Consider the following 9,741-nt stretch of genomic DNA (forward strand, 5'->3'; position numbering starts at 1 on the left):
GAAAGAATTGCTGTAGTATTGCAGTGGCCCGGGAGATTCACCACAGCAGAAGCGCCCACACACTTGAAAAGAAAGATGTAGGTCCATCAGGAAAGATGCAAACAGCAATAGTGCCTGCCTCTTCCTGAGTCCTGTTTCTTCGGGAGATGGTTTAAAAGCCAGTGCCCTCACAGTGGGAAAGTGCACAGGATCGATTCGGGTGCAGGGGCTGGTATGACTCGATGCTGAATAAATCTTGCATTGGAAGACTTTTATAGGGACAGCAGGGGAGCCGTAAAATAGAGTGGCTTTCAGAGGACCCTTCCTTCCCGTTCCTGTTTGCTGGTTTTTTCTTTTTATGGCGTGCAAGGGTCTTCTTTGAAATGTGGGAGAGCCCCAGCGGCGGGGGTTGATTCCTATTTTACAGCATATGTCAGAGGGAAGCTGGAAATCAAAGACCAGGGCTGGGTTCAGGTCTGGCTGCTGTTTTTTTTTAATCTCAGCATTTGAGAGAAAAGAAGATGGCTTGATTGCTGTGACTGGGAGCACAGCTCACTAGGTACCATCCAGCTGTCTCCCAGAATTGAACCCGAGACACGGCACGAGCCTCCATGGCTGACAGACTCGGAAGTGCTTGACATGGGAACGTGCTACTGATAACCCTGAAGGAGCATTTCAAACCAGTAATGGAAACTGGTGCAGAATCCCACCCGGACACTAATTTGCAGCTGAGCGGCAATACAAGCGGGTCCTTAAATAAATGTCAGTTGATACGAACAAGCTTTGATGCACCGCGAGAGAGTCCAGCCGGCCTTTGACTGGCCTCGCTGAATCAGGTCAGGTTAAACCGTGGAGATAAGCTGAGTTCCCTTGCTGGCTGCAGTACCCATCAGCTCCTTGGTAAATCAGCGTGTGACACATTGAACACAGTTTGCTCAGACATGGAGCAAGATGCACTCCCTGCCAGCAAGATCCTTTTCAACTCATCTCTGCTTTCAAGGTGCCAGAGAGGGAAAGGGCCTGGTTGAGGTATCTCCAGCTTCCAGCCAGCCGGATGCAGCTTAGCACAAGCTAGAGCAGCGGTGAGGCCCCCTGATCTGGGCAGCCCAGCCCCAGAATACGCATGTCAAAAAAGTGGCCTCAAGCTACCTGTGCTTCCTCCCTGCTGGAGCTCGCCAAGCCAAGAGGGATGGGACTGGGCACCATTAGATTCTACAGCAGCATACTAGCAAGAAAGGAAACACTTCAATTGTATATTAAAAAAAAATCCCAAAGCCATTATTCTGGATAGGGAATGAGGCAATAACCAAATCTTGTCCAGCATAGCTGGGGTTAAATATTACCTGCCTTCTTTGCTGCAGGGGAGCACTTGGGATCCAGCTCCTGGGTGAGCCACACCTGGGGGCCAGGAGGTTTTATAAAGAGGCTGCTCCCAGCAGGCTGTGGGGGTTTGAAGGGAAGGGAGGTGTCTGGGTTGGGGATGAGCTCTTCACATATTCACAGAGGGGTTCTCAGATACCCCACAGAGCAGGCACATGGGCTTATGCAGGGAGCATAGCCAACAATATTTGCTGCACTGGGTGCATGCACTTCTGTAGAGTACAGAGCACAGGCAGGCTGGCCCTTTGGCCGGAGGAGGGTTTTTCACAGAGAAGTAGATTGCAGGGTCTAGAGCTATGGTTACAGCAACCCAGCAGGGAAGGTGAGGAGAGGGGGATGGCATAGATAATGCAGTCACACACCCATGCCAAAGGCAAGCACGCTTTATCTTCAGCAGAGTCTCCAAGAATCCCAGGCCAGGCACTGTTCCTGTGGCTCCCTATGAGGCATAAGGAGCTGACATCCAGCTCCTGCAGCCTTGGCCAGAAAGATGAGTCTCCCCCACTGCATCTCTCCTCCTCACCCTGAAGCCTTGTAGGTGGAGCTCATCTATTTGCAGTGCCCAGCGGCTTTGCTGTTGCAATTGCTCAGCGCTTGAAACCAGCACCTGTGCTTTGGGGCCGTGGCTGGCAAAGGGATATGGTGGCATGTAGTTCAAGGGGGCCCTGGGGTTACTCCAGGAACACTGACAGCTTTGCTGCACAGGCACCAAACCCTATAGCAGTCAGATCTGCAGAATGTCATCTGTCCATCACTCGTTACCCATTCTCTGCCCATCATTCATTATTACTGATTCCCTGCCTGTCACTCATGATTAGCACCAGCACTGCATAGGAGCCAGTCAATTGGTGTAATGGATCTAGTAATTGCAGCTAATAGAGAAGCTAAAGAAGAGATGTGATTAGCAAAGGGCCCACAGAGGGGAGCTTGCTTCATACAGCCGCAATTTCATTATTTATTGATGGGCTCGTAGCATCTCTAAAGCCCCATCCTTGATTAAGGCCCTTTTCGTGTTAAATGCTGTATATACACACTCAGACACTGTCATTTCCCTAAAGGTTGACTTTGCAGTCTATTGGCAATTCCCTGAGCCAGCCAGTTCCCAAAATGCTTAGTGGTTTTTAGAGGTACAGTGTATCGCATGTAATGGTATGTCCTGCCACGCGATGAGAGGTGTAGCAGTAAGTGGCTGGTGCTTGCAGAGCCCCCTCGTGGCATTGCCATAATATTTAGTACTGGCGACTACTGTTCTCAGCTCCCTTATCAGAAAGCTGGGAGTCTGTTGTGAGAGCCAAAAGTAAAGCCTGGAGGATTATTAGCATCAGACTGAAATGCCTGGTGTTCCCTTTCTTCTGAAAAAAAAAAAAAAGAAAGCCTTGCCTGTGCACACAATGAAGAGGAGTTAACTAAAGCTGAGGCAAGCCTAACTCAGCCTTGGGGTAGGCAATAGAAGGGAAAACTAAGGATTGATTATATAAGCCTTCATTTAGTCTTAATAAATCTGTGAGGTACTTGGCTAAGTGGTATAAATGCACAGGAGGACGTGACGGGTGCAGAGTCAATGATGGACTGAGCCGATGAAGCGCACACGAGTCGGTATGGGGGCAGAGAGAGCCTATATACACCATAAGATGAATTTCAGAAATGGTGTTTTTGTGCTCATATAAGTGACTTGTAGAGAAGCCCATGCCCCAGAGCTGCCCTGCTCTTTTGGCAAGTGGAGGGGCAGGTTACAGGGTCCAGCTCTTGCCCCCCTCTACTCTTGCTTCCCACAGGTCTCATTTGCTTGCAGTGAGTTTGGTTATAATCTACTATTCATTTCTGCATCCATTTCTGTGTGGTGCTTAGGATTGTGGTATCCAACAGGGTGGGGGGGAATAAGAGTTGAAAATCAAGCCCAGTTCATTGTCACCTGCTCCCACAGACACCTGAGCCCCCTGTAAAGAGGCTTGAGAGCCTCATGCTGAAACAGCCTCCTCTACTCCTCCCTGTGTTTGCCACCTGACACCTTTCCCTCCTGGGTTTGGCCGTCAGGGAACACAACAGCATAGAAACACCGGGTCCTCCTGTAACCCCTCGTCCCTTTCTGGCGTCCTCTTCCCATAGCAGCCACCCATACAAAAGTCAGTGGCAAAGAGTAAGCAGCATAAATTACCAAGAGGGAAAGGTGTGAGAAGTAGAGCCTGGGCTCCATTATGAGAAACATGAGCCCAAGCAGTTGAGACGCAAGCTCTTGGACTTCAAGGGCCTTGGTTAAAACCATACCTTTGGACTCAACAGGGTGAGCCCTACTGGGACGCCTTGGAAGGGGGGCTGAGGAAGCAAGGCATGCTCATGGAAGGGAATTTTCTTGGTTGGCATAAAGTTCTTGGCATATGATTTACACGCCTGTAATGTCTGTGGTCCTCACAAGTCTCCTGGGTCTGCAGCCCTCCAGTTAAGCCCCCTTTCTCTGAGTCAGATGGGGGAAATGAAAGCAATCTGGAGGTTTAGGACATATAGGGGAATTTTCAATATATCCAATCTCCCAACATTAGCTACCTGGCAGAGGCTGGTAATTTAACCAGTTGGACAACTCTGTGGAGGACAGGTCCATCAGTGGGGATTAAACATGATCATTAGGCATGCAGCCTCCATGTTAGGACTTTCCAGGCCTCTGAATGCGAGACGCTGCAGGGGGAGAGGGAACAGGGGACAGATCCGTCTGCACAGGCCCTGCTTGAATACTCTTCCCCGTAGCATCCACTCTGAGCCCCAAAGAGACACGGGCTCCAGGGATGGTTAACCCATGGTCTTACCCAGTCTGGCATGGCTTGTGTTAGGTTAAGAAGATTGGACTGAGCTCAGTGAGCAAACAGTGGTTTCCCCCAGCGCTGAACCTGTCAGATCTTTTCCCCCAAAAAGATCTGCGTTCTCCCCCTGTATTCAGACCAGAAAACAGCTGGTGCGTCAGAGCCCCCGCTGCACAGTTCCCGCTAGCAATTACCGCCTTTCCGATGGCAAGGGGCAATGACAGTCTGACTCATTCCCCTCATCTCCTTTCCACGGGGAGCCTTGCAGGACCCCACAATAATCACAGCAATGGTGATGCCACGGGGGCGGGTAATCAAGGGGCAACAAGGCTTTTCAGTCGAGATATGTCTCGCCCCCCCAGGAGGCCTCTCTGATTAGAGTGCCCCCCTGGGCAGCGCCGTGCATTAGTCACACTTGACTGTGGAGCGTCTGAAGGATTGCCTGCAGGCTGCTCTCTGAAAGTGTGCAAGTCATGCATTTGCCATGATCTTCCTCTTCAGCAAACGAGGCGCTTCCTGAGTTTACATCTAGCTGCCCCCCGCCCCTTTTATTTTGTCCCTCTGGATAGAGGGAATGGATGGCAGGGCAGGGGTTTTTATCACTCTTCGAAAGCTTTCTTCCTGCTTTGGGGTCACACCAGCAGATGTTTGCCTGGATGTAGGATTCAGTCCCCAGAAAGCCCCCACACCTCCTCGTGCCCCAGTGCTCACACATCGCCGTCCCTTGGTTCCCGGCTCAGTCCACAAACAGGCTGATTCTTTCAGCCCTTTATAAAGACCTGCTGGAGCTACTGGCCTGCCTGGATGTGGCCGGAGACCCAGCTGGCCTAGCAACGTGCCCTTGCCCGTGCTCCAACAGCAGCTCTTTCAAAGGAAGGTGCATGAAGTTTTGAAGGGAACAGTTATGGGATAATTTCCCTTGGGGACACATTTCTCCTTGACCCAATTAGTTGGCTTATGCCTCCAAGCCAAAATCCCCTTCCAACAGCCTTGTTGTATTGTTTTTTTTCCTCCAAATACCCTATTACACCACACTTACATTCTGCCCTGACTAACAAGACTGAATCTAAGCTGCTTTCCTCCGTAGCTCTAACATTAGCCATTTACATTAGCAGAGATGGGTCCAAGACCAGATGCCTGGTATCTAGGCCTGAACATGCTCAAAGTCCAGGGAACATGGAGATCCAGAGGCCTGGGTTGGCTAAGGGACCCATCCCAATGGCGGGAACAGGCCCTGAGACACTAAAATCAAGGGTGCTGATTTCCAAGGTCTTCCTTCAGACTCTTCTCTGTTCTTTAATGGAGCTCAGTAAAGAAAGGGATGATCGGCATTTGTATGACAGCAGTGTCTAGAAGATGCTGTTGAGATCAGGGCATCACACATTCACCTAGCAAGAGATAGGCCCAGCTCAAGGAACAGACAAGATAGACAAAGGATGGGAGAGGAGAAGTATGAATCGGACCCCTTGTATAGAAAGGAGGAGGTGCAGAGATGACGCAGTATTTCCAAAGTCCCACATATAGCCTGCAGCAGAGCCAAGAGCTCAGCCCAGATCTCCCCTGCTTGGTGCTTCCAGCATGACACCAGCCTTCCCCTAGTTCTCTCCATCAGCCTTTCCCCCCATCTCGCCTGTTTGCCCTTTGCACGATTCTCCTCTCACGCACCCTTGTTTGGTCTCTTGCAGGAATGACCTTGAGGAGGAACCCCAAACATGCAGCCACGTGCCAAAATGATTGGCTTCGGGAGGAGAAAGAGGAGAAGCTTTGACTAGAGGCCCACGCGTTGCCCAGCGTATTATGACCTCTTCCGCTGGGAAGGCCAGGCTGGGCCGCCTTCCACGGGGACAGTAGCACCCTGGGAGCACACTGTGAAGGGTAGAGGGCCTAGTGGGGCGTGGGTTTTTTCTGCTTGCTCTGCTTCCACCACGCCGTCTCCCCATGCCCAGTTCTGGATGTGCCCAATGAATGTTTTCGTCTTGGGAGGAGCTCGGTCTTGCCCATTAAAAATGAGACACTTTCAAATGAACTTGCTTTTCCTCTGTGTGGCAACTGTTGCAGCCATCCCCATCGTGCCCTGGAAGGTCAAATGCCCGCTGCAGTGCATCTGCCAGATCAGGCCATGGTACACCCCCCGGTCCGCCTACAGGGAGGCGACCACGGTGGACTGCAATGACTTGTTCATCTCCACGGTGCCTGAGAGCTTGCCAGAGGGGACCCAGACCCTGCTCTTGCAAAGCAACAACATCGCGAGGATCGACCAGAGTGAGCTGGACTATCTGAAAAACCTCACCGAGCTGGACCTGTCGCAGAATAGCTTCTCCAGCGTCTGGGACTTCGGCCTGAAGAACATGCCCCAGCTGCTGAGCCTCCACCTGGAAGAGAACCAGCTGGCCGAGTTGCCCGATAACAGCTTCTCTGGCCTGGCCAACCTCCAGGAGCTGTACCTGAACCACAACCAGCTGCGCAGGATTTCCCCCAGGGCCTTCTCGGGGCTCGGTAACCTCCTTCGACTCCACCTGAACTCGAATCTGCTGAGGACGGTCGACAGCCGCTGGTTCCAGATGCTCCCCAGCCTAGAGATCCTCATGATCGGGGGCAACAAGGTGGATGCCATCTTGGATATGAACTTCAGGCCGCTGTCGAACCTGAGGAGCTTGGTTCTGGCTGGGATGAACCTGAGGGAGATCTCAGATTATGCCCTGGAGGGCCTGAGAAGCTTGGAGAGCTTGTCCTTCTATGACAACAAGCTGATGAATGTCCCCAAACGGGCACTGCAGCAAGTCCCCGGCCTTAAATTCCTGGACCTGAATAAAAACCCGCTCCAGAGGATTAAGCAGAGTGACTTCACCAACATGCTGCACCTCAAGGAGCTGGGACTGAACAACATGGAGGAGCTGGTTTCCATAGACAAGTTTGCCTTGATCAACCTCCCGGAGCTGACCAAGCTGGATGTGACCAACAACCCCAAGCTGTCCTTCATCCACCCCAGTGCTTTCCACCACCTCCCCCAAATGGAAACCCTCATGCTCAACAACAACGCCCTAAGTGCCTTGCATAAGCAGACAGTGGAGTCCCTACCCAACCTGCAGGAGATCAGCATCCACAGCAACCCCATCCGCTGCGACTGCGTCATCCGCTGGGTCAACAGCACCGAGAACCACATCCGCTTCATCGAGCCGCAGTCCACGCTGTGCGCCGAGCCCCCGGACCTGCAGAGGAGGCACATCCGGGACGTGCCCTTCCGGGAAATGACCGACCGGTGCCTCCCCCTCATCTCCGCCAGGAGCCTCCCCTCCCGCGTGGAGGTGGCAGACAGCGAGAACATCTCACTGCACTGCAGGGCCCTGGCCGAACCCGAGCCAGAGATCTACTGGGTCACGCCGTCGGGGGTCAAGTTGATCCCCTACTCCCAAGATGGGCGGTTCACGGTGCACCCTGAAGGGACTCTGGAGATTCACCAGATCACTGCACGGGAGGCCGGGTTGTACACGTGTGTGGCCCACAACCTCATCGGTGCCGACACGAAGACCATCAGGCTGACGGTCAACAGCTCCTTCCCTGTCAGCGAGGACAGCCTGGAGCTCCTGGTGAAGGAAGTTCAGGCCTATCACATCCTGGTGACGTGGAAGCCGCACCTCAACACCGTCTCCTCCAACCTCACCTGGTCCAGCTTTGCTTTCAGCTCCAGCGTGGACCTCACCAACGTAGCTCGGATCCCTGCAGGCACCCACACGTACAACATCACCCGGCTCCACCAGGACACTGAATACTGGGCCTGCCTTCACCTGGTATTTGTAGACTTGCAGACCAAGGCGGCCTGTGTGAATGCCAGGACTAAAGAGGCCAGCTATCGCTATAGGTACCTGGAGAGTAGGCAGAGCATCTTGACGGTGCTGGCCCTTTGCATCTTGCTGCTCTCCATCAGCCTCATAGGCCACTATGGCTTCGGTTCCTTCAGGCCACAGCCTGGGAGCCCGGAGAAGCTGCTCCCCCACTGCATACCATGGAAGCCGGGTTCTTCCTCGGTGCGCGTGGTCTATCCTCCTTTCATCCAACCCTGGGATCAAGGGCAGCATGGGGACAAGCTTCTCGCTGTGGAAGTGCAAGCACCGCCCCTGGACTCTTGAAGGTCACCCTGCTAAAGCGTGGTGGGGACAGTGTGAGGGGCGGAGGGAAGGCAGGAGAAACTGGATTTTTTTTTTTTTTTTTTTTTTTACCAAAAAGCGAAAAAAAAATTAAAAAAAAAAAAAAAAAGACTTGACCGACGAACACAGCAGCATGGCAGACAGAGCGGGCATGGCCACCAGGGTAGGCTTTGCCATGTGCCTCTGCCCGCACGCCCCACCCAAGTCACCCCTCAGCCTTTGGCCAGATTGTCTCCCTTATAGACAACTCTCTGGTGCAGGGGGAAAGGGCCACAAGCAAATGGCCTCTGGAGATAGGGCACGGAGGGCAATGCCCAGAGCAGAAAGCCTGAGCTGGGGAGCACCTTGCTGTGCTTGTGAACAGCCATACACTTGACCCTGCCCATGTTCTCCAGCACCCCAGCTGCCACAAGCCCAGTCGGACAGTCCCTGTCTTGGAAATACAAAAAGGCCTTTCCCTGGGGATAGGATCTTTTTCATTTTTGTCATTGAGCAGCCATTAATACCCATAAATCCAACCCGCCAACCCCCTTTCTACACCTGGTTTTTGCTCACTTGCGGTCACCTTCAGGAACCTGGGGGAGGGAAAGGTGATGACTGGGGCTAGCGAAACAAAAAAAGAAATGATGATGATGATGATGCATCTCCCAATTGCCTAGCAACAGCTTCCTGGATCTGGCTGAATTCTGCTGGGAAAAGCCAATTGGATGCTATAACCCAAGAGCTTAATTTCAAGGCTATTTTGTAAACTTTTGTGGATAATGTTACAAAAAGAAAAAAAAAAGTGGGGAGGGGGAAAAGGAAATTCTTGCTTTTCTGTTTTTGTAAAAAAAAAAGAAAAAACCCAGACAAAATCCTTTGTACACTGGTCTATAGCTAGAAGGCTTCATGCTAGAAAAACATAGCTTCAGATACAGGCAGGGGGGATGGACAGACGGGGAGAAGGGGGAGGAAACTTTGATGTGAGAGAGGTTCCAAGAACAAAGTCTCATCTTCGAGAACGGCTGCACTTTGCCCTCGACGCACATCCCACCGCATAACTTGCAACATCTCAGGAGATGAAAGAGGACGGAGTCTTTATGGGGTGGGGAGAGAGGATGAACGTTCAATTCGCCAGTGCTGTCATCGCCTCTCTTTGTCTGATAAGCAATTAAAATTGCAAATGAAACACACCAGTGGACAACGTGAGTTCCCCCTGTCTGTTTCTTATTACGCCAAACCAAAAGAGGCTGCCGTGCGTAGAATTGGAGATCGGCGAGGCTGGGGAAGCGATTCCTCTTCCCTAGCGACCTATAGAGCGTTTCTTTTGTTGTTGTTTTAAATCCATATTTAATTTTAATATTCCAAGGTGCCAGATTTAATGTTTGGGGGACCAAATGGAAAGAGAGAGAGAGAGATTGAAAAGAGAGATGAGTTAATCAAGAGAGAAATAAACAGATGGCTGG

The 9,741-nt window shown here is 51.9% G+C and overlaps 1 protein-coding gene across 2 annotated transcripts in view; it reads left to right on the forward strand.

The window, feature by feature from the left end:
- Positions 1 to 9,479, forward strand: part of LRRN2 (leucine rich repeat neuronal 2) — an 87,460-nt gene extending 77,981 nt beyond the window's left edge. For both annotated transcript variants that reach the window (XM_090026206.1, XM_090026205.1), the window contains exon 2: positions 5,837 to 9,479. In XM_090026206.1, the coding sequence (XP_089882332.1) occupies positions 6,104 to 8,278 (2,175 nt within the window). In that variant the 5' untranslated portion in view covers positions 5,837 to 6,103 and the 3' untranslated portion in view covers positions 8,279 to 9,479. The remainder of the gene's footprint in view (positions 1 to 5,836) is intronic.
- Positions 9,480 to 9,741: the final 262 nt, after the last annotated feature.

Source organism: Crocodylus siamensis, chromosome 13, assembly GCF_052110815.1.
Source record: "Crocodylus siamensis isolate JL-2025a chromosome 13, ASM5211081v1, whole genome shotgun sequence".
NCBI classification, from domain to species: domain Eukaryota; kingdom Metazoa; phylum Chordata; order Crocodylia; family Crocodylidae; genus Crocodylus; species Crocodylus siamensis.